Source organism: Astyanax mexicanus, chromosome 3, assembly GCF_023375975.1.
Source record: "Astyanax mexicanus isolate ESR-SI-001 chromosome 3, AstMex3_surface, whole genome shotgun sequence".
Classification (NCBI taxonomy): domain Eukaryota; kingdom Metazoa; phylum Chordata; class Actinopteri; order Characiformes; family Acestrorhamphidae; genus Astyanax; species Astyanax mexicanus.
This window is the reverse complement of record NC_064410.1, coordinates 45,074,521-45,100,943: the sequence shown is the minus strand read 5'-3', so window position 1 is coordinate 45,100,943 and position 26,423 is coordinate 45,074,521. Positions and strand designations below refer to the sequence as shown.

General features: G+C 38.5%; 1 protein-coding gene across 1 annotated transcript in view; it reads right to left on the bottom strand.

Annotated features, from left to right (window-relative positions):
- Positions 1-21,937: 21,937 nt before the first annotated feature.
- Positions 21,938-26,423, bottom strand: part of trit1 (tRNA isopentenyltransferase 1) — a 65,322-nt gene continuing 60,836 nt past the window's right edge. The window contains exons 9-11 of the mRNA XM_007249276.4: positions 24,519-24,628; positions 24,026-24,143; positions 21,938-22,611 (exon numbers count right to left, since the gene is read on the bottom strand). Coding sequence (XP_007249338.1) covers positions 22,409-22,611; positions 24,026-24,143; positions 24,519-24,628 — 431 coding nt within the window. The 3' untranslated portion in view covers positions 21,938-22,408. The remainder of the gene's footprint in view (positions 22,612-24,025; positions 24,144-24,518; positions 24,629-26,423) is intronic.

Below are 26,423 nucleotides of genomic sequence, written 5' to 3'. Positions count from 1 at the left end.
CTTTCTGAATGCACTTTTGTTCTTATCCACAGGAATTGATACTGCAGGCAGGGAAGAGGCAAAACTTGTGGTTTTAGCAGAAAAAAAAGTTTCACTGAAACTACACACTGTACACTCACACAGACATGTGATCACACCAACAAATACTAATAAACCCTGAAATATGAGGAAATAAACAAGCAGTTACACTGGTCACACTCTTTCAATACATAGGATTAAAAAAGAACCTTACTGATGCAGATTTAGACTAATTCAGAAGCTGCTGTTAAGAAGAAAAGTTTGTAATGCGTTCTGTAGTAAGTAGTATTTTAAGGCAGTTAACCCTAGGCTGTAAGAACGGCGTGTTTCTCTTATGTAAGAGCTCTGGACATAAAGGTGAGAGCGCTCTTACATAAGCCGCGCTCCTCTCGAGGTGCTGCAGTGAGGAGAAGGAGCAGCAGCAGTGAAAGGGTTAACCCTGCCGCAGTCGCCCGTTAGCCCCGCCCGCGATCAGCAGCTCATTTGCATGCGAGACATTTGGCGGGAAAGGCTGGTGCGCGCGCTGCCTTTGTGCTAGAGCTCCGCCCCCTGCACCGGCTCCAAAGGCGGGAAAAAGCAGCGCGCGAAAAAACTGCAGCAAAAACTGCAGAGTGCAGCAGAGCGGCGCTGACCACGCCCTCCTCTCCCCGTCTCCCGCGGCAACCGGCGGCCAGCCGACCACGCCGTAACCGGGCAACCGGTACAAACACGCGCACAGCGCTGTGGACCAGCACGTTAGATAAACATGAACACATTAAACCGAGAGGCGCGAGCGCGGGAACGGAGGGGGTGTGTGAGGGAACGCCCGGGTTTTTCCCCGGTTAGAGCGCGAGACAGCCGGCCTTAGAGATAAACGAGAGAGAGAGAGAGAGAGAGAGTGTGTTAGAGAGAGAGAAAAAAAGTGTGTGTAAGAGAGTGAGAGAGGAAGAAGAGGGGAGAGGAGGGAAACATGGGAGGCCTCAGAGGAGAACATTGCACTGCAGTTATCTAAGATGCTGGTAAACAATGTTCTAACACACACACACACCTAAAATAAGTAAGTACACAACATACTCTCTCATTGCATGGTCACTGAGCTCATACACCACAATGACACCACATGCAAATCACTCAGATGACTGTGGTGTAACAATATAAAGGAAAGATAGTAAGCTACTAATGGTACTATACAGGAGGGTGTCAGTAAACCAGAATGTACTGGTTCTATGTCACACCCTTGGCAAACCCCCTCTGCATAACCCATTACCATTGCACCTAAAAGAACACAATGCTGCATTTGTACTGTCATTTTTGTATTCATATATTTAAAAAGCCTAGTGAATTGTATTACTCTATATATTTGTAATGTACAGTGGTAGAAGTGCACTATAGCAAATGCACAGATGGGCATACCTGAGGTGGTCTACCTACTGCATTTCATGGATTGTGAAGTTTCTGGATATTAATGTAACTTGATTAAATTATATAATTTGCAAAGCACTTGGACAATTGTTTTGCTGTTGCAGGTCTAGGATGTCCTGATTCCTGTCAGGCTGGAGTGTTAGAGTACATAACCATTGACACCATAGATTAATGTGTAGTTTTAGTGTTTCATGGTCATTTTGTTCATAACAAACTTTACATTTTTCTAGTAGTTTGTCTCAGTAGCTAGTTAACTTTCCTATTCCTCTTTAAAATTTTGCAACAGATGGCAGAGGCTGCCGGCTTTAAGGTGAAACGGAAAAATAAAAGAAAATAAAGGCTAATAAAAGCTAATTTCAGCTCCACATCACGGAATTTTTTTTTCGTCACATAAATGAAATACATTTTTAAGAACTCTGCTCCTGAAGCTTTATAGACACCAATTCAAAGTTTGCATTGTACATGTGCAGAGAACTGTGGGCAACTGAGGGCCTTGAAGTATACAACAGCTGTGTCCTTGATATTGAACCAAACATACAGAATGGCTGCATTTCATATACGTACAGTCCTTCACTTTGTAACAGGGTTCTATGTAGAACACCTCAGCTACAGAGTAAGAATAATAAACACTTGGCAAAGACAACAAAGAGGGCTGTGGTTAAATACTGTTAACACCTGGAAACAATAAGGACAACACCAGAGTGCCTAGCTTAAAAACTAGCGCTGATCGCAGTTGTGTACACTTTAAAAGGTATGGCAGTTTAGTCCAGAATATATTAATATACTAACAGGAAGTGATGCAGAAATTTTGGTTCAGAACTAGAACCACACCAACTTCACATGTGAACCCCAGGGATTACATGCAAGGATATAGACCCTTTGGAACAGACAGTGGTGTTGTGTGAGTAAAGAGGTAAAACTATTGAAATAGTATTAAATTGTTTAGCAAACTTAGGTATTGGACAAAAATAAAAATAGATACTTTGTTTAACTATCACTTCAAATGTGGTAGCTCAGTATTTAAAGCTGGGGGTTATTGACAGTACAAGGTTGTACTGTAGATACTCAGGTCCTATAAGCTGACATTTGGGTCCTTGATTAAGGCCTCGAGCTCTCTCTGCGCTCCAGGAGCTCAGTGGCCTGGCTGACCCTGCTCTAGCCCTCTAACCCAGGGCTTTCTTTTTTTTTCTTCCTCAGGGTGACTGTGCTGCCCTCTGTTTGCACTTTTATGCCCAGTAATGGCTTGTTAAGGACATTTATCATACTGTAATATGGCTACATATTTTTGCACGTTTAAAAAAAAACCCAGACACCAGCAGCAGTGAAAATTGGCACCTTTTTTTTATTCTTATCGCAAAATCTTCTATTTACAAGTACATTTTTTATTTGAACCTCAACTTGTGTGCCTTTTATTTCCTTTTAAATATTCAAGGTTGTGAAACATCCTGTCTCGTTTCCTCTGTGCACACAGGCTCAAACACACGCACTGTGAATGTTCTCGGTATTTTAAATAAATGTGAGTGTGTACATATAGAGGCGCTGCAGTACTGGGAGCCTTATAGGCAAAAAAAAAAAAAAAACTTTCCAACCTCAGCATAGATCTGAGGCATGCACACACCCTCTTTTAATACTTCTTTTAATTCAATTAATCAGCAATAAGAGGCAGTGTGTGGCGCAATATTGGTTAAATGGTACTAGGTGCAGAACAAAGCAGATTGGTAAATTGGCAACAAAACACAATATATTGTCAAAGAGAAAACTTTGTATTTTCAAAACAAAAAAAAAAGCTGTAAAAGAAAAACCTAAACTTCAGTGAAAGTCAAGGGAATAGAATATTGTTAAAGCTAAAGTGAGAAAAAGTAAATACAATAAAAACAATGATGGAAATAGTTTTTTTTTTTAAATAAACAATGACAGAAGCAGTGTCTAGTAAGTTAATGTTCTGTTCTGCTTTATATTTTATCCTTATGCTCGACTTATTGTGCATACACAAAATTGTTACACTTTAACAATACCCTTTACTATCACAAATATATACATATATGATCCAGTAAGACTGTTTTCAACATTCTTAAAATGCTACATCTGTGAAGATGATTCTGCTAAAGTAAAAGACAGAGTTAAATCTTTTTTTTTATGTTGCTTGTTTTGACCTATGTCATTTTTCTGTCAAAAGTTTGTATAAATTTTTGTATACATTTGGATGCACCATTGATTTTAGAGCAAACAATGAATAACCAGGTGTTCCAATATTTAAAGCATATTGTGTGAAATGGCTACAAGACTTGTTTATTTATTGTGTTTTGCCCTTCATTAAAGTGAATCAGGTGGAAATTAACAAATCCATACAGTCAAAGCACAAAGAACAGCATGTGTTTTTTCAAACTTGTGTTCTTAAACCAACAAATCAGTAACTTTCATCCCCAGCAGACTCTCAGAATGTACTGAACTCAACACACACTCCAAAAAAAAACAATACTTGGAACACAGCCAATTGAATGACTGGCAGAAGCACATTCAGACACAAAGACTGTAACTACCACTGTTAAAGCCTACAAGCTCTGTGTGGGATGTGTGTGTGTGTATTTGCTTCCTTACAGCTGAGCAGCTGCTGCTACCCCACTTCCTGTCCCTGGGAAAGGGTTCAGTGGGCCACTGTGAAAACAGGAAGCTGAGGACGAGAGGCGCGGCAAGCTAAGAAGAAAAAGGGAAAAGGAGTTAAGGGGAAAAAAGAGAAGGCAGAGCGCGGCCCCCGCATTACATAACCACGCAGGAAATCTGCAGGGCTGCTGTAACATTCTCCAGCAGGCACACACACAAACACACACACACACTGCAAAAACTTTATACACACTACAAACAAACCACTTACTAAACCCACACACATACACACAAAGAATAACACAGTCTGGCATACAGTATGCCACCGTTTGATCATATCAGCCATTTACATAGACACAAGACAGATCACCAACCCTGTACACACACACACACACACACACACACACACACAAACACAGCCAGAACATCGCCCTCCCTTTGGGTTTCCCACGTCTGCTGTGTAAGGGTGGTCAGGTCAATAAACAGAAAAGCTGGATTAACCAGCACTCTAAACAAAAAGGTTCTGTAGAGAACCGATAAAGGCTTCTTTGAATTATAACAATAGTAGAATCCTATTTAGCGCCATAAGATTTTCCAAAAAAAATGTACAAAAGTTTAATTTTGGAAAATAATAATTTAAACATTCAAACAATTTCCATGGTTCTATATAGAACCACTGTCTGAAGAACTCTTAAAGAACTCTTAAACCATAAACATATCATGATAAATCACATGCATTAATATACCAAAAGTCTTGTGATAAGTTAATAGAGTATGTAAACGCAATGCCAATACTTCATAGAAGGCAATTCCACTCACAGTGGACAGTGCATTGGATGGTAATGATTGTGACCAGCGGTGTCTGTCTAGAACTGTCCATGTAAATAGGTTATTAAACAACATGCTCTTGTCATTCCTGCGATTTTGGAAGAAACAATAAACAAGCAGGTGTCTTAGTCCTTTTGTACACATAGTGTGAGTGTGTATGTTTGGCCTGGCGGGGTGTAAAAACAGCTGTGGGTGTGTCACCAATATTAAGAAACACTATAGAGTTTCACTTCTCTATTAGTAAGAACTGGCCTTTGTGTCTAGGCAGCTACAGTACTGACATTATAAGTTAAAAACTAATTTTAGTTTAGAAAGAAAACTGACTTTGCATTCGTATTCTTCAAACACCCTAACATTAACAACTTGCCAGAAAACTCTATACTAATCTCCTGCACAGCCTTATTGTTGCAGGAACAGGAGGAACCGGATGGTCGAGTCCGCTGAACCTGTGATGACAAGTGAAGCCTGTCAGCCCAGTGAACCCTCTTAACATCTCATTAGTAGGTCACTTACCTCCTTTCTCCTACTAACCCACTAACCACACACCGGCATACACTGGTATAAATCCATTTACTCATTAGGCTGCTCACAGCCCCAAAAACAACCTCAGCCTGGCTCAGTCTCACCTCTGGTAATTAACACTGCAAACACAGCACAGAGCATTAACACCGACCAAATGACTGACCCAATAGCTCACTTGGATTTACGCGGAAAATTTAACGTAACTCGATTTTACACATCAATTATTAATCTTTTGTCTCATTTCTTCTGTCCCTTGGTCATGAAATTGCCCTACAGTATAGAAAGAACAATACAATTTGGACAGAAATACTGAGGTACTGTTGCTTTATAAATCAAGGGTATACAGTCAATTTTATTGTTATGTGTATAAAACAAAGCTTATTCTGCTTTGGTTTAAATAACGGTCTTTACTGTCCAGTCAAGGCGTTCTACAACATTTTAGCACAGTACTGTGAGGCTCTGACTGCATTCAGTGATAAGAGCATTAGTGAGGTAAAGATATAGATAATAGCCACCCCACCTGAAATTTACCCCAACTCATCGCAAAAGTACTGAATGGAGCACCAATCCATTTTCATTCCAGAGAACACAGTTTCACAGCTCAATGCTAGGGGAACACAGGTTTGATTGCTGACTTTTTGTAAAAACACTGTATGGATTCGTACAGGTCAGAATATCATCAATTATACCACAGTTAGTTCCAACCCGGCAATGTGATTGGCTGTGAGGCGTTTTACGAGGGCAGTTATCAGCCGGTAATGCATTGTATTGTATTACTCTGCCACATACAGTTAAGCTAGCAGTGCTTACAAGCCAAACAGCACAGCAACAAACAGAGCAGGAATGGAAGTATTAACTCTGAGTTTTTATAACCAAACCGATCGTATTTTCTCGTCCTCTTTAAATTCAAAGTCTTTTAATAAACAGCCATAATGGAACTGTTATTATCGCAATAATACACTCAAGGTTCGTGCTATAACCCCGAGTGTATAATTTGCGATTATACCACACACAGTATTTGTGGTACATTATTATAGCAATTACATTTTAGCACTCCCTCTTGTGTATTATTGCTTAAATAAATCATCCTGCTTTTGTTGGAGTAACTCTTTTTCAACACTGCTGTGCTTGAATTCAGTGACATGCTGTGCTTGAATTCAGTGACAAGAGCATTAATGAGGTCAGGATGTGGGATGATCACCAGCCTACCAGCCTCAACCCCAACTCCACCACTTGATGCAGCACTATTATTCCAACGAGCACAGAGGAGGGATTTTAACTCCTCTATCCCAAGGTATAATGTATGGTGCCAATAGGTTCATTGTATTTATCTGATCTAGAGAGTCATTTTATTTTGGCCATATGTCTGTACAGGAAGTAGGCAAGCTGTGCATCAGCAATGGATGTGAACTTATGAGTCGGTTATGAGTGGCTTGTGTGATCGCAAGGACAATTTATGACAGATGCCACTAGTCACCATCATTTGTATTTCTGGTACAGATGTGACACTGTTGATCTAGGAATATTTAATGCTCGGCCCAACATCGGAAATGGAATGACTCATCCATCTGGCAACCACCATCAGGCCTCACTCAGACCCAGACTCATATCACCTTGCCATGAGCATGCCAGTGTTTAGCCTCACTCACAAGATAACACCTCATATATAGAGGTGTGAGCATTCACAAGCCATTCCCTGAGGTAACACTTCATGATCTACATCAGAGTGGAGAGAATAAAGGTTAGATGAAAGGCTGGTGAACAATGCAACCTCATTCTTTCTCTCTCTCTCTCTCTGTTTTGCTAATATGAAAATTTCTCATGCTTAATCTAAATGTAAAATGCTGGCAGTGAGGAGTGAAAATGTGTTATTGTTTGTTGAGCAGGTGGTTTCCTCGTGTACGTGTGAAAGCATCTGAACACACACCAAGCCTTTATCAGCTGGATCCAAGCACGTTTCCGCAAGAAGGCAAGCTGAGGCCAACAGAGAGAGAAAACAAAGGGAAGGCCTGGGGAGGAGGTTAGGCTTACAGAAGGTGTGATTACATTATTACCCTACTGAAGGTGCTTATATAAAACTGCCACCTCTGTTGCCAAGACTGTCCACAATCAAACACTAATAAACACAGTGTTCCTTATACACCACTGACACTCAAAGAACATAAAAAAAAAAAAAAAAAAAAAAAACATTTCAATTAAAAGCATTTCCACAATGTTATGTCTATTCCCCTCACATAAACCAGCACAGGCATGAATAACACACATACACACCGTGTTCCTCATACATCACTGACACTCAAAGAACATAACAATAATAATAATAATAATAATAATAATAATAATAATAATAATAATAATAATAATAAACATTCAAATTAAAAGCATTTTCACAATGTTATGTCTACTCCTCTCACATATACACACACACACACACACACAGAAACCAGCAAATGCATACACACACAACACACACACACACACACACACTCACACAGGGTGTGGCGATTCCTGGGAAACCAGTTAGCCGTTGAACTGTGGTTGTAATCAGAGCCATGCAAATAAGAGGACTGCTAAATGATTACAGCAGCAAACAGAGCAGAGTACAACACCAGCACCACACTGCAGATCAGCCCACAGAGACTTAATCTGAACTACTGATACACACACACACACACACACACACACACACTGCACCAGACTCACAACACACACACTGCAGATCAGCTCTCAGAGACTCAATCTGAACTACTGATACACACACACACACACTACACCAGACTCACAACACACACACTGCAGATCAACCCACATAGACTCAATCTGAACTACTGACACACACACACACACACACTGCAGATCAGCCCACAGAAACTTAATCTGAACTACTGATACACACACACACTGCACCAGACTCACGACACATACGCACTGCACATCAACCCACAGAGACTCAATCTAAACTACTGATACACACACACACACACACCAGACTCACAACACATACGCACTGCACATCAACCCACAGAGACTCAATCTGAACTACTGATACACACCAAGACAAGAGTAGTAATAGGCAGAGATAATTAAAGAAGGAGAGGCAGATTGTGAGATTAAGAGTTAGAGAGAAAGAGAGTCAGAGAGACAGACTGTGACAGTTCTGCCACAGTACTGGCCTTGAGTGTCCCAGTCTGAAACCTGTATCTTTTTTTCAAAGAATGAAAGAGATGTCATGATTCTCGGCCTTGTGGTGTAAAAAGAAGGAAAAGGAACACAGAAAAAAGGAATATTGCGCTGTAAATGATGGTCTGAGTATGGAGCCGCTGCTGGAAGAGTTATTGTGGTTTGACAGGACATATCAAAGCAGCCTACTATTTTATTTTCATCAAAAAAATTAAATTGTTAATTTAGTTTTATTTAAATTTTTATGTTCCCGTGAATCGGTTGTGGTGATGTGATAAATCGCACTGGAACTCAAGCAATTGGATTTTCTAGTCGCATATTCCAATATTCATTATTAAATTACTAAATTATGAATCAGATAACCTATTTAATAGTGATTGTGCATTAATTTCTTGTTACTTATAATCATGCCATTGCTTTTGCTGTTTAATCGTTAATTCTTCACCTACAAGCTTGCTCTTATAAAGCATCCGTGGTTAAAACTAACAAGCTTTACAGAATCCTAGAACAAATTTCATTCAGCCTAATGAGACTAGCATCCAATATTGCCAATATTGTATATAATACCAAAATTTAGTTTGTGAGAGATTTCTAAAGATTGTTTGCTCACAGTTAGAACAGATCAGATGCACAGTAAATACTGACACACCAAACATTGCTAAAGATTATGGGTAAACCGATCATGAAGGGATGACTTGGGAACACCAAAACATGTATACGTTGTGAGGTGTTGTCTTGTAAGGGACTTTAAAAACTGGCAAGATGGCATGAATTATCTGAGTTTATACATGGCCTAATGTGGGATGCCAGTGTCTTAATTTCACGCATTCATGAAAACAGTTTAACGGACTCAGACTTCACTGTCTGTCAGTTTGATATGCATTTTTTTCCACCTTTACAAATTTGTGGCCTTGGAGTGAAAAGGCCTTTAGTATGTCCAAAAGTGTTTGACACAGTGGAAAAAAAAAATAGTTGCCAGGTCTCATGTTATGTAGCAACTCTAATTTTGGATAATTGCCAACAGTGTGTAAAGCTTCTAACAACCATTATAAAACTGGACAGGATGGAACATTGACAGAACGAGTAAAGCCAGAGGTGGGGACATGTGAGAGAGTTATTAGAACAACCTATTCTGTTCAACTGGACAGAGGGAATTATTAAATACTAAAAAAACAAGGCTTTTAAAAATAGTGAACAATGCTGGCTGATTCAGTGATTGTCAGTCTGATGTAGCTGTTAGTCCTCATTGACCTGTGTCTGAAGTTGCTGACAGAGAGGTGTGATGTCAAAATGAACAGATTGCTGAAAGAAGAGTGAGATAGAAAGAGATAGAAAGAAAGAGAGGGAGAGGCATATTTATTATAGTGGCCAGGGAGTACTTCAAACCTGAGTTCAACCAGGGGCATAGATTGGAGTGGGCAGGTGGGCGGACGGCCAGCTTAAACGGGAAAACGCATCACACATCAAGCTCTGCCAACCACCACCCTCAGACACAGAGAGAGACAGAGAGAGAGACAGAGAGAGAGTGAAAGAAACAAAGAGACAGAGAGAGTGTGTGAAAGAGAAAGAGAGAGAACAGGGAGTGGAAAATGAAGCCAGCACCAATGTGTTTCTCAGCATCTGTCCAGAATAATAGGAAACTTGCTACCACCAGGAGGGTGAAATCTAGCAAATGCCACCTCCGATACATGTGAAGTCAGCCACTTCCTCTTTTCGAACTGCTGCTGATGCAGTATTAGCGAGTAGCATCACAGCGCACTCTGAGGAAAGCACAGCGTTTTGGTTTCCATACATCAGCTCACAGACGCCTTGTGCTGATCGACATCACCCTTTGGAGTGATGTGGGGGGAAAAGAGCCATCTACCCACCCAGAGAGAGCAAGACCAATTGTGCTCTCTCAGGGCTCCTATAGCTGGTCAGCAAGAGTGAGTAGCTACTGATAACTACAGTCCATGTAGGGTCAAACAGCAGCAGCAGGGTCGTTGGTCACAAAGGTACACAGTCCCAGCCAACAGAAAGACTGTTTTAAACAGCTTCAGAATGTTAAACTGTATTTACACCGGGAGATTTGTATAAAGGAAGTTCAACACACGGTCATACCATGAACACTTAAATTCTGTTTGTGTGATTGAGTTGTTTCCTATAATATAATATAATTTGTAATTTTTCGTTTAATATAGGTATGTTAACTATCAAAATGTACTGCAAAATTGGTCTTGGGGTCTAAATGTTTAGCTGTCCTCACCAGGGGGAAGTACAAATGGGGGGCATAACTAAAAATAATCACAACTAATCAACTAATCAAACAAATGATCATTAGTTGCAGGCCTAGTTGGAAGGAGAACTATGATCACTCTGTCAATTTCTTATTCACCCAACCCACCCACCATCACCCATCTAGTTCTAGAAATAAAATGAAAACATTATGTAGCAACTTTACACAAAGATCAGGCTAAAACTTTATAAGATTCTCCAACTTTACAACAATAGTAGCTACAAAAGTACACAGAACTGCATTCAAGCCCTAGCATTGATAGGCCAATGAAAGTTCAGAGGGAAGCAGAGGGAAAAAAACAGATATTGCTCTTGAAGGTTTGATCCTTACAGCACAAGGAATTATATGTATTATACATTGCAAAATCAATGTCGCACAGTTGAAAAGCCATCTTAAAATTGATCCCACCCTGACACATCACTGTGTTCCTACAGCTCTTCCACAGCACAGACGATTGAATCTGAGTGTAACCTCACTTCAACCTGCCTGACACTGATGCAATGTGAGGTTTGTTATGTAACTGGACTCCAGTGCATCTCACAGGTACTGTTGCCTCATACAGCGTTCCACAACCAATCTCCCAAACACTGTCCACAGTCACAGACCTAAAGCACAGAAACTTCACAGAACATTTCCCAGCACATCCCTCCTTAAAGCCCAGAAAAAAACAACAAAGCAAAACAAAGCAGCACAGCACAGCACAGTACAGCACAGCACAGCACATACTCTCCCAACAGACTAAACATCTGCACGCATGCCCGGAATTCAGCCGCAGCTGAGAAGTTGGCTGACTGAAGAATGTTACAAATTCTAGCCTTGGGATGGTGAACGCAGACCGATAGCAAAGCTGACCTTCTGAAGAATTCACAGATGAAAAGTTGCGAAATGTCTTCATCCAGGGTCACATGGTTTCACAATTTATGTTTAATTAAGATCAGCAAATTACCAAAAAAGCACAGAATAATACAATACAGAAAGAAGAAAAAACGGCAACATTGTTGACTAATCTAACAATATATGGATACATAGCTCTGGGAAAAAAACAAATAAAAGACCCTTTATAAAAATTATAAGTTTCTTAAATTTTACCAAATTGAAAAACTCTGGAATATAATCAAGAGGAAGAGGAAGCAGTGTGCAAGACTGGTGGAGGGGAACAGGACAAGATGCATGAAAACAGTGATTAAAAACCAGAGTTACTTCACCAAATATTGATATCTGAACTCTCAAAACTTTGAGAATACACTTGTTTTCTTTGCATTACACTGTGTTCCAAATTATTATGCAAATAATATTTTCTCAGATTTTCCAAAATTACCTATATGAATTGCAGTTATTGTAATTTTCCAGTCATCAACTATTATAGTACAATTGAAAGATTTTTGAACAAACTGCCAATGATAACAGTATAATAAAAAAAAAATAATACACTCAAAATGCACTCAAAATGCATGTTCCAAATTATTATGCACAGCAGAGTTTTCAACCTTTTCATTTTTATGAATAACAAAAAAATGGTCATTTGTGAAATTATAAGCATTAGCAAGTTATTACAAACTGAAATCAAACAGTTTTCCAGTCAAAACTTTATTCTAGGTGATGTTACATTTGCACATAGGACCCCTTGTTCGAAAGGATCTTCTGAACTCTCTAGTTCATTGAATTTGTCAGGTTTTGGATGGTATCTGCTTCAATTGTCTTGCATGAGGACAGAATACCCTCCCAGAGCTGTTGCTTACATGTGAACTGCCTCACGCCATCCTAGACACTCCTTTTGATGATGCTCCAGAGGTTCTCAATGGGGTTGTGGTCAGGGGAGCATGGGGGCCACACCATAAGTTTGTCCCTTGTTATGCCTATAGCAGCCAGAGATGCAGATGTGTTCTTTGCAGCATGAGACGGTGCATTATCATGCATGAAAATGATCTTGCTGTGGAATGCACGGTTCTTCTTCTTGAACCATGACAGGAAGTGCTGTTTGAGAAACTCCACAAACATTATGGAGGCCATCTTTACCCCTTCAGGGATCCTAAAGGGCCCGACAATCTCTCTCCCCATGATTCCAGCCCAAAACATTACTCCACCTCCTCCGTAGCTTTGTTTGCATGGGGTGTCCATCAACCAGCCATCCACCACTCCATCCATCAGGATCATCGATTGTTGCACGGCACTCAACGGTGAACAAAACAGTTTTTAAGTCAGTCTTCATGTATTGTTTGGCCCACTGGAGCTGTTTCTGCTTGTGTGCAGTGGATAGAGGAGGTCGACAGGATGGCTTATGCACAGCTGCAAACCTCTGAAGGACCCTGCATCTTGTTGTTCGGGGGATGTTGGAGGCACCAGCAGCTTCAAAAACCTGTCTGCTGCTATGACAAGGCATTTTTACAGCTGCTCTTTTAACCTGTTGTAATTGCCTGTTGGAAAGAGTCCTCAATTTTTCCTTATCAGCACGTACACGTGTGTGCTCTGAGTCAGCTACATACTTCTGGATTGTGCGATGATCATGATGAAGTGTCTTGGCAATGTTGATTGTAGTCATGCCTTGACAAAAACACTCCACAATTTGTTGCTTCTCAGCAGCCGACACATCCTTTTTCTTTTCCATTTTGGCTTAAAATGTAGGCTGCTTAATAATGTGGGACAGCCTTCTTAAGTAGTCTTGCTTTTAATTGGACACGCCTGCCAAACTTATTAGCACAGGTGTCTGCAATTGCTTTCAGTGATATAAAGAGCCCTGACACACATCACCATCAATGAGTTTAACTGACAAACAAAAAAAATCTTACTTTATCACTCCTAAACACTTTTTGCATAATAATTTGGAACACAGTGTATTTGAGGTCTGAAAGCTCTGCATCTTTTTTGTTATTTCAGTCATTTCTCATTTTCTGCAAATAAATGCTCTAAATGACAAAATTTTTATTTGGAATTTGGGAGAAATGTTGTCTGTAATTTATAGAATAAAACAACCATGTTCATTTTACTCAAACATCTACCTATAAATAGCAAAATCAGAAAAAAATGATTCCGAAACTTAAGTGGTCTTTTAATTTTTCCCAGAGCTGTATTTTAAAAAGTGTTTTGCTGACTAAAATATTGCTCATTGTTTTTATTAAGCAAGGAAAAAAATATATATTAATAAGATAGTATGTAACTTTGTTAAAAAAAACATTTTATCCTATGTCTGAACATTTCTAAATCATTAAAACTTCATTGTTTCTTTTAACTCAAGATCTCATAGTGATGTGCGTGTCGCATCCTGAGACCATCACAGGACAGTGTGTGTTTGTAGATTGGATCTTATGTATAGAATGTAGCAGTGGTGGGTTAATGCTTGAGATAAAACTCTCTCATTTTAAAAGTGTATTATTTGCTTCTATAGCTCTGTTCCAACCATTTCAATAATTTAAACACTTTAATTAAAGGGCCTTTGGTTCTGACCTGATTTCTAAAAATATAAATAAATAAAATACAAGTTATGAAATTGTTGTTTCATTTACATTACACCAGGATTTTAACCTAAACATATTTACCGTCTTCCGCTGAAGATACAAAAACATGAATGAGCTGCTCACTCAATTCATCAGATAATTAGTAGTGCTGAATTTTGTATCAATTTTCAGAAATGGGTCTGGGCTCAAATGGGGTGTACTTGGATTATGCTGTTAATATATTATAACCACATTAGTGGCATTAATTGGTTTTAAAATTACAATCATTTAAAAAAATATTGCCCAAACAAAAAGAAATAAACAGAATTCCACACTGAATACGTAACCAACACGTATATCAGGACTAGACAGAATATTGATTGTATCATTGTTTTAATACAGAAAGAATAGGAAGCCTATTTTAATATGACAAAAAATGCCCCAACACTATAACAGTACTGAGAAAGTCCCAATTTCACCAGCCTATACCACCCCAATACATTTCCATCCATTGTTCCTAAGGACTCTGCACTACTTATCTAACCATCTGCAGTATAATAAAATGTAAGAGCTGTGATTGTTGTTACAAACAGCAACAATAAGCCTAGAAAATCCCAACAGTGTTTCCTCAATCCACCCAGTTTAAATAGCATTTGGTAATAAGAGATTCAGAACTACAGGATTCAATAAAAATATTTGAAATAACTCATAAAAAGATGATGTTATGTGAGCATGGTAAAGGTTAGAGGCTACAGCCCATCTGTGTGTGTAATATTTCCTGAGTCATTACTGCGCCAACATGAAACCATGCAATAAAAAAAGTAACAACAGAGTGAGAGAACAAAAACAAAGTGTGTCAGAAACAACGAAATATTGCATAATATAAGCTGCTAAATAAGCTTTTTACTTAAAAAAAAAAACAGATCCAGAATCATTGTAAATGGTCTACTTACTTCAAAAAAGAGACAATGGCATCTCCATCATTATCATCTTCAGATACTGGTTTTGTCTCTCTCAGCTCGTCAACAAATGCATGTGTATAGCTGTGCTTATTGGAAAGATTCAAAGGATGATTTGTATTAAAGCCTGTAAGTTAAAGTGAGCTACACTCTAAATAACAAAACAAGCAACACAACTAAGCAGTCCTCACATTTTTTTTTCTATGAGTTTTTAAGAATAAACACCTTAATGCAATCTCACCACAACATGGATTTTAAAAAAAGATGATGTCTGGAATAAATTAACCAATAATATTTTTTTATTATTAAAAAATGGTAAAAAATCATGTCCAAAAAAGGGATGAGTGTGGAATGAACATTCTGAAGGTTTAAAAGAAAAATAAAAGTTCCTAAAAAGTAGGTCTTTACACCTTTACACTCGTCACGCATCTAATATTTAAGAAAAACAAAATAAAAAAGATTCACTGGGTGTTTAAATACTACGTTTTTGGGGTTTGTGACAAAATACTGTCTTGTTATCCAGCTCAGTCTTAACCTGAAACATCTAAAAACACACCATCATCCCGCTGAACCAGAATTTAGCTGTTTATCACTACGGTAAGTCTACTGTTTGTGTCTCACCATCTGTGGTTAATAACAAGTAGAACACGTTCACTCTGTTGCAAAAACTGAACAGCTTTATCAGGTCTGTTGGGTCTACTGGTGTGTTATGGTACCGGAGCCATTATCTAATTGCTGGAATGTTTGTGTTCTGATGGAAACGTCTGTTTATAAGTGATGTACTAGTGTTTGTCTATCTGTAGTGGCTGTACAGTATCTGTCCGCGTCTGGCCTGTGCGTGTTTATTAGCCGTGTTTGTCTCGCCAGCTCCAGATGGCTGCCTGTTTTGTCTAACGGGATTAGGATTATCTGCAGATTTGACAGACGAGTCCAAAAGGCATCCTAATACCACCCTGAACCTAGGTCTCGTAGAGAGAGAGAGAGAGGGAGAGAGAAAAAGAGAGAGAGAGAGAGAGAGAGAGAGGCGAGCCAACAGTAGCTGCACTGGAGACCACTTGACCAGGATTCACTCACACTTGCACTGGCTGACCTGCCTACGCAATCCCCTCTGCTGTTACATGAGCCTAAATTAGAACAGGATGTGTATGGATCAGCGCAGTCATAGTAGAACTTCTTTACCTTTATTTCTGCACCATTTGCAAAACTCCAGCTGCTCACAAACCACAGCAATGATCCAGAACTACTCGCCACACATTTGACACACAGTTATGTGTACAATGTTCAAGTGTATCTCGTAAAATATTCAGAAAAATATAAAACATCATCTTTGGAGATCTGGAGCTTTTAAAGTGAAACACACTGCGCTCTGCACTGGCAATGTTCAGAAACTGTTCAGAAACACTTATGCAACAGCTCGCTTCTGTCGGAGGACCTAAACATGCGTTATGTAACACAGTCCCGATAGTTGAGAGCTCTGTGCTGGAATGTCGAGCCGGGTCAGACGCTGGAGTGTGGTCACTGAGCAGCACCATGACAGAGTCCAACACCAACCACAACGATACACACAGCCACAGCTCACCAGATGGTGTGCACACACACAAGTTCAGAGGAACACCTTTAGTATGCATGACTGAACAAACTCCCAACATGACCCCAGAACACACCTCTGAATAAAGATCAAAAACTGCTGCTGAGGGAGGGGGAGAGAGTAAGAGAGAGAGGGAGAGGGAGAAACGTAGAGAAAGAGGGGCATCATTACAAGCACTAGGACAGGCCAATGTCCCGTTAATGAGGTCCTGCAACCAGTGCCACTAGCGTTTCTGAACACACACTTCGGTGAGAGATTTCAACAGGACAAACAGTCAATATGCTGCTCTCAAGACACAGATGCTATGCCATACCTTAGTGCATCTCATAAAATTTGAATATCATTGAATAGTTACTTAATTACAGTAATTTAGTTGAAAAAAATAAATAAAATATTATATGAAATACATATTTCATTGGCCTTACAGCCAATGAAAACCCAAAAATCAGTATCTCAGAAAATTTGAATATTATATAAGATAAATTGGTACTTTTGGCAGTGTGGGCAGTGTTCCAAGTCCTGCTGGAAAAAGAAATCTGCATCTTTATAAAAGTTATCAGCAGAGGAAAGCATGAAGTGCTGTAAGATTTTCTGGGAAAACACGGCACTGACTTTAGACTTGATATAACACAGTGGATCAACACCAGCAGATGACATGTCTTTCCAAACCATCACTGATTGTGAAAATTCACACTTAACCTCAAGCAGCTTGGACTGTGTTTCTCGCCACTCTTCCTCCAGACTCTAAAACCCTCGATTTTCAAATGAAATGTAAAATTTACTGAAGGTCAGTGATGGTTTGGAGAGACATGTCATCTGCTGGTGTTGATCCACTGTGTTATATCCTGTGGACTGTGTTAAGTCCAAAGTCAGCAGGACTTGGCACACTTGGCCACACTTTGGCCACACTGCCAAAAGTACCAACTGGTCTTATATAATATTCTAATTTTCTAAAGTACAAATTTTTGGGTTTTTAATTGTCTGTAAGCCATAATCATTAATAATACAAGAAATAAACCCTTAAAATATATCACTCTGTGTAATATATCTATATAATATATGGGTTTCACTTTTTCAACTAAATTACTGAAATAAAGTTACATTTCAATGATATTCAATTTCTTTGAGATGCACTAGTATATAATCACCATTATTATTAACAAACAAGCAATAAGCCTGATGCCAGGGATGGGCTATAGAGGTATAAAGTCCCTGTCTCACCCCTCTTAATTGTAAAACAGTGGAATAGCATGCTCTGTGTTCTCACCAATAATTTTGGTTATGAGGTGGAGTGATCATCCATAATAGCAGTGCAACCAAATCTAGTAGAACATTTCTCTGGAGAGTGTAAAGATTTATTTGTTTAATTGGCAAAACCTTTATTTTAATTAGATTTATGCACAACTATTGAATATTGCACGTATTATATCCAATTCTATAATGCTACTATGGATTTGGAAAATGAGGGAGACAGAGACAGAATTAAAATAAAGTGCTTTTTTGGTCCAGAGCAATCTGCAGCATGCATCCTTTACTACTACTATTGCTGCTGCTGCTGAGAGAGAGAGAGAGATTGTTATTACTACTGATCTGTGTTATTGCTACTGTTTTAATAATGCTATGGCAATACTTCACGGCTTACAGTCATGCCAATCAAAGCTCTTGTGAACCTTGAGGGGGGTCTATTGTTAATTCCAACATCGATTACTAACTAAAAGTATTAACTATAATCCTATGGTTATATTATATATAACTAATTATACATAACACAAGTATAAGGCAATTAATCAAACATCAATAATCCTATAAGTGCTGTTTACATTTTAGAGGAACAAACAGTGAGAGAACAAGAACAAAAGAAAGAGGAAAGAAAGAAAAAAAAATAAACAGGGAGTGACCAAATTATAGAAATACACTTGCTTGCTTGCTCTCACTTACCACACACACACACACACACGCACACACCTCTTTCCAAGAAGTGCTCCAGAAATAAACTCAAGCCTGGCTCACTTAAAGAGCTGACTGTATGCGAGCTCTTTGCTTTCCCAGCATGCCCGTGTGCTCGGTTTTACTGACCAGCTTCCAAAACTGCAGCCCAGCCCAGTCAACAGCTTAATTAGCCCTGTTACACTGTACTCCCCCAGTCTGACCCAGTTCTCCACTTATAACATAGTAACTTATCACAATTATCACAATTAAATACGCTACAGCACCATGATTCAGCACTACTGTGAGAGAGAGCGCGTGAGTGTGGGAGACTAGTGAAAGAGAGTGTAATGAACCAGAGGGGGAGTCTATTGGAGCCAGTCAGCTCCTAATAGGCCAATACACACACCGCATAAAACAATCGCTCATTCATTACAAGCTCACAAAAAAATCATAAATAATGCATCTCAGACTGCTGCAACACTGGGCTTGAGTTATGTCTCAGGCAGATACGTAAATAATTACAGGTATGATCTGATAAGACTCGGGGGTCTTGTCACAAGAGTATGTAAATTTGCTTACCCCACTGTCCAATAAAAAGGGTCTCAAAGTTCTTAGTGGGTAGTGTACCTCTTGGTGAAAGATTGCTGACTATTAGTCTCTTATAACACACTCAAACACACTTTATGCCCTGGGACAATTGGCCTAGCTAAATTGGGAGAAAATGGGAAAAAACTGTAGAAATAATAATAATAATAACAACAACAATAATAATAATAATAAATAAATAAATAAATAAAAATGAAAAAAAAAAATGTTGCTATCATGACTTTGGTAGGTGGGGTGGGGGGATATGGAATTGGGATTATTATTATGATGGGTGGGGAGGTATGGGAAGATGATTTGGGATGGTTGGGGGATAGGGGGTGCAGGTTGAGTGCTAAATGGGGAGAAGAAAGGTGGTGGGTTCATAGATATAATCTAAACTTGTAAAGTCAATTGTACCGTGTTGATTGCTGATATTACAATAAAAAAATAATGACCAAAAAAAAAAAAAAAAAAAACACTTTACCCAGTTGGGAGACTTTAAAAGAAAAGCATCACTGGACTGAGAAACGCAGGATGGATATTCCAAAAAATTGCATGCCATCTACGCCCTCCATTAGCCACCCACAGCCACCTTCACTGAATCCAGGTCCTGCTTGGAGGAAATTCAGGTTTAGGTATGAAGGCTTCATTGTGAACACTTCAATCCTGTATTTGCTGTGGGGTGACGCACTGCCCCAACTGCTTTGATGATTATCTGGAAAGCCATAGAATAGGGTGGTTGGTCACCCCTAGTAACGTGTAGCCCTGTAGCCATAAGTGATGCCTTTCATTGAAGAAATTCCAACCAGCATTTTTCAGGAGGATAACACTCATCCACACACAGCAAGGGTTACAACCAAACACCTGTTAAAATGGGTCACAGGCATGCTAAATGCCACCCAACAGTTTATACAGTTTCCCCCAATAAACTTATTATTTTCTCTTATGTTATACTTAAATGTAAACATATGATGTTTCACTCGATTTCACCAACTACTGCCCACTGTACACAACGTGATGAAAAATAATACACTAAGTACTTGCACTTGCACACACATTTCCTGCATCACTCATTAAAGGAGAACGCCACTGTAAAAATGATTGTAAAACACGATAAAAAGAACTTAACTTTGTTGAATAGCACACCTCCGCTCTCCTACAGCTTTCTGAGATTCAGAAATTTTGTGCTTTTTTCCCAGCCCTCTGTACAACGGCCGTATTGGGGCATTTTTGCCCAAATAAATCGTTTTTTTACACCGTTATCCAGGCTCAAAGTAGCTCCACACCTCCTTGCTAGAATCCAGTTAGTCCTGACACTTAAATCGAGGCATTAATAAATTAAAAAGTACACAAGAAGCTTATTAAAAACCACTGTTTACATCCCATAGTGCAGGTAGATCTCTGGGTGGTGCCATCTTTGTATGTATATATATATATATATATATATATATATGTCTATGACACAGGCTATGCGGAATCTATGCATATATGTCTGTCATTATCAGTACAGTAATGGTGGCGCCTGGAGCTACAAAGAAGCTTTATGGGATGTAAACAGTGTTTTTAGTAAGCTTCTTGTGCACTTTTTAAGTTATTAATGCCTCTTTTTAAAAGTCAGGGCTCTCTGGATTCTAGCAAGGAGGTGTGGAGGTACTTTGAGCCTGGATAACAGTGTAAAAATGCGATTTATTAGGGCAAAATATGCCCCAATACGGTCATTGTACAGAATGCTGGGCAAAAAGCACAAAAATACTGTATTTTAGAAAGCTGTAGGAGAGCGGTGGTGGACTGTTTAACAAAGATAAATACCTTTTAGCACTTTTTACTACACCTAAAGTCAATTTTATACCGAAGTTCTCCTTTAACCTTCAGTAACAGATCATCTCATGAAAGACTTGTGTAGGGAAAAAAAAGACACAGCTCCAAAACTAAATCACTTTGATGAAAACAAATTCCTAGAAGGCCACTGATCACTGATAACCTTTATGTTTCCATTAAGTAGGTCAGCCCACACTGCCTCTATTCTTTGGCCTTGCTGTTTTTACTGAGCGGTCAACTGAGTGACCTCTGGTCCTCGCTCTTGACCATACTACCCCTCCCCTCTAGATTAGGAAGCTTTATCAGAGGAAACTCTGCTAACCCTCTGAGTGTGGTTTTCCTGCCAGGCCTCACACTCTGCGAGCCTAAAATAAAACATTTACACACAGAAACACACACACTCGACCAACACACACACATACTGACTAGAGTTCAGGCGTCCAGGCTCCTGCTATCAGCCTTGTTTTCATAGTGATCACAGACACCCACCAAGACAAGCCATGACCCACATCAGCATGGAGCAGCCACACACACACACCCACCCATACACAGACATACTCAGACCAATGTAAATACAATCTCTTCCAGCTATTATACGCAGCTGATGTGTACATCTCTCAATACTGGGTAACGGAACTTCTCAACTAGTCAAGACAAAGTGAGTATAACTGACAGGCTGCCACAGCAATGCTGACTGTGCCCAGCAGAAATCAGAGAAAGTATGATCTCATAACCCATAGAAATTCCATATGCTGCTGTAAACAGAGTTGAGTTACCATAGGCAATGAAGGCAAAAATAGCATTTATAAAAAATAAAACACTTTAATTATAGAGCTTATTATTCAAGCAGTTATGTTGTTATATATTACACAATCTGAAGGCAGTCTTTAAAAAAATATGAGGCCAAAAAACAAAAATATGGCTGAATTTTGGAAGATCAAAAAAGGCACAAAGGGGAAAAGATGCTGCACTTGAATTATTCCATATATTCTTGAAATGTCCTGAAATGTTTTAGATTCCAGGTTAAAAAAAAAAATAAAAAAAAAAAGGATCCAAGGAGAAAGTTTCAAAGTTCAGAAGATCCCAGGTAGTAATCCAGCAATAAAAAAAACTGAGAATAGTCCAGGAATAAAGCAAGGCAAGAAAATAAAAGAGAAAGAGAGAGTTTCTCAGGCTGTTTTTCCCACATGTGTAGTGTAGTCCATGTATGTTTTTACTCACACCAGTTTATCGCACAAAAAACTAAAAAGGAAAAGTAGTACCAGGATGCATCTCAAAGATCATTCTGTTCATCATCCCCAGTTCCTTCTGTGCCCGGCTCCAAGCTGGCCACACCCAGTGTAGTAGGACTTGCCTGTTTTGGATATTTTGGTGCTGAGGCGAGATTGGACTCTACATCCTGCTGATGCTCCGTGCTCTCTTCAGCATTCCTCCTCTTCCTCACATGATGCTGGTGGTTTTTAGACTTCAGATGAGCTGACGGGGAAGAAAAAAATAAAGTTTCAGGTATTAGATTTAACACCAGGCCAAGTTTTTTGATGTAACAGACATCAAATCAACCATTTTTTATTATTTCCTTTCCATTTTCAGTGTAGCCAAGCTTCTACAGCTTTAATATTGATTACAAAAAAAAGAGAAAATAAAATAATATTTACTCAACTAAAATAAATTGAGGGAAACAAAAAAAAACATTAAAAAGAAACCAACCAAAAGATAATATATAATTAAGAGTAAATTCTACAATAAAATATATTGGAATTGAACTACTAAGAAAAGTTTGCAACATGCAGAAATAAAAAAAAAACAATGACACATAGTTCTGGGAAAAAATAGGAGACCACTTAATGATGTTTTTCCTTGATTTTACCAAATTGAAAAGCTCTGAAATAAAATCAAGAGAAGGATAAATGATCATAAGCCATCAAACCAAGCTGAACTGCTTAAACTATTTTGCACCAGGAGTGGCATAAAGTTATTCAAGAGCAGTGTGGAAGACTGGTGGAGGAGTTTGGGGGAAATGTTGTCCGTAGTTTATAAAATAAAACAACAATGTTTATTTTACTCAAATATATACCTATAAATAGCAAAATCAGAGAAACTGAAGTGGTCTCATTTTTTCCAGAGCTGTATAACCCAATATAGAAGATACAAATCTATAAAAAAAAAATCCACCACCACTAACACAATGAGGATACAACAGCAAGTTTTAAACAATGACACTTAGAACAAACAAAAATGAAGCTAAACTACCTAATACAAATTTAGAATGAAATACCCTGGCATGTCACATGTCATGGGACAGGAACTAGTATTGCGTCACGTGACGTTTTGCCATGTTCCATGAAACTTAAAGGCGGCTGCACTGACCAGCAGGGCATGCATGTGGGACTCTCTGTATTGAATACGGATTGTACTGACCGTACTAGCCAGACGCTGTGGGTCACAATCATTAACACTCATTGCGCTGTCCACTGGGGGTGGTAATGCCCTCTATGACATATTCCAGGCACACACGTGACCTCTTGGGTCAAGGAATGTTAAATGCTCAAGCAGTGTTCAACTTCATTCAGAAGATATCACCTCACAACTTATACAGGTGTGGGTTTTCCAAAAGTCTTCTTATGATGAAACACTTTATAGTCAATTTACATACAGCTACAGTATGACTTCATTACTTTAAATATTAATACTTAAATAATTAGCATCAGAAAAATAAAATAAAACTTACAAATAAAGATTTAGAGCTTAACATAAAAGAAAAAATAAAATAAATAAAACATTGAAAATCAAGCAGCATCAGACAATCGCAGAAATTCCAACAAATTCTTGACAATTCATTAAAAATGTTATGAACCTGAGTATTAGTTAACAGAACTGCCGAAGCGCTCACCTGTCCATTCCATGTCACCGATGATCACTTTATCACACAGTTCACACACGTGGTGACTCCGCTTATTCCGAGGCCCCTCCCCTTCCACTCTGATTGGCTCAACGGGCGGCTGTTCTCCCTGTACAGTTTAACAGAAAGAGGAGTGATGAGTTGTAAAGCATTCCAGCATTACAGTATGCAAATACACACATCTACTGAAAACTAGTGCACAATCTGGCCACTTTCCTACTGAGATCACAAATGGTGTCCATTTCCCCCACTGATGTGAGTGCTTACCGAAGACATTATTCTGATGGAGGTCAGACGTGAGTGCTTCTTTAAAAGCCTGCGCTAATAATGGCATCATTAGCTCCGCCACATTTGCTTTACAGATGATATCAAGAAACTGAGCTGCCTGGTAGGAATCCAACAACAAACTCTGTGAACTGAGAGTGACGTCACAGAGCAGGGCATGGGTCGTTTGGGGTAAACGTGCCAGAAAGAGAAATCAGACCTTCCGTAAGCAGTTCAGTATGTCGAGGGCAGGATGGAGGACCGTTTGCTCCCAGCAGGATACATCTGTCACATCCAGGCCATACACAGGAGGGACATAGGTACCAGGTCCTGAGAGAACATTAAAACAAAAGGAGCAATTTGTAAGTAACTGTAGGTTAACGGCAAAAAGCATGTCGTTTATGGAGAACCAAATCTACCAAAATTACAAAATAAATAAATAAAATAAATAAAAACATATGTAAACCACTCAATAAAAGTGATTAAAACGATAAAGAATTATTATAATAAAAAATTAAATAAATACGTAAACAAAAATAAATACCTTAATAAATTGTTAACAACATTGTTTATTTTTTCTTTTGATTAATTCATTTACATAATTTTTTCCAGATTTATTTATTTATGTATGTATTTATTCCCGATATATTTATTTCTGCATTCATTTATTTCCCAATTTATTTATTTCTGTTTTTCCTTGTCCTTATATGATAATGAAGGGGCTGTCCAGCAATGATGTCACAGCATCTTAGCATTCCTATTGGTTGATCGATGTCAGATACCCTAGATCAATAAGAAAGAAATATAAACATAAATAAATAAATGGGGAAAGAAATGAATGCAGAAATAAATACATCGGGAAATAAAATAATGCAGAAATAAATAGTTATGTAAATAAATAAATTAATCAAAAGAAAAATTAAACAATATTAATAAAGAAACTCAAACAACAAATTATTAAGATATATATTATAAATTAATTATAATTATTATTTACCATTTTAATCACCATATTACATTTACTGAGTGAATTACTTACATTATACTTATTTATTTAATTTTATTTTGGCAGTTTTGGTCCTCCATAGTCGTCGCTGTCCAATGAAAAACAAGTATTTGATTTTTAGTTTACTACATAATTTGAACAGACAAAATGTCCCTTACACTGTGCCAAAATTTCTTGATGAACGGACAAACAGAAATACTTCAAAATGACCTAAAATTAACTCTTTTTTACACTGACTTCCATGGAAAGCTTTTTTTTCTCTCCTGTAAAGTTTCTGTTTTGGAGATGCATGTTTTTCATTGGACGATGATATACAGTCATGAGAAAATCACATTTAATATAATTACAACATTCAATCTTCATAAAAAGAAAAAGGAAGGTAAAATACATAAACACATCATCTTAAACACATAAAATGTAAACTGGCATTAATAGAGATCATTTTTGGGTGGTAAATTTTTGGTACAACAAATTCAAAAAAATTGGAACAACAGATTAATAATTTGTGTGCGTAGACATATGGGTGTAGTTTATTGGATAACACCATTTTCCACATGAGAGACTGGGGGTTAATCTCCTGGTTGAGCAAGTGTATCATGTAAAACCATTGGCAATACACCAAACACTATATTTGCCTGCACTCTTAGTGACCGTGCCAGTGCGTGTATTTTTGGTGAGAATGTGTAATTGCACTGATCAAGCCAATATGTACTTTAAAAACATGCATCACGGTGCAGTCTCTTGTTAGGGTGGATGAATCTGGTGAATTTAGTTCTAATTATTTAGTTCTTAGTCCTAATTATGTGGGTTTTTTTTTGTTTATCAATGTGCGAATGATCAGATACAGACACACAGTTTGCTGTTCTGGTATTTCCATGTTTGCAGTAGCTTTTGTATCAGTGCCATTAGCAGCACCATGATTGCTCAGGTTACTAGGAGAAGGCTGCTGAGGCCAGAAAATCGGTCCCGAGACCTACCAGACACAATGTTTTTTTTTGTGGCTTTTGTGTATATGTGGCTTTGCAGGAATGGTAGTAAAAGCACATTAATGCCATTTATTATAACATTTTGCCCTCTCCTCACTCAGGACAACTATTATGTTTAATTTAAAAGAATTAA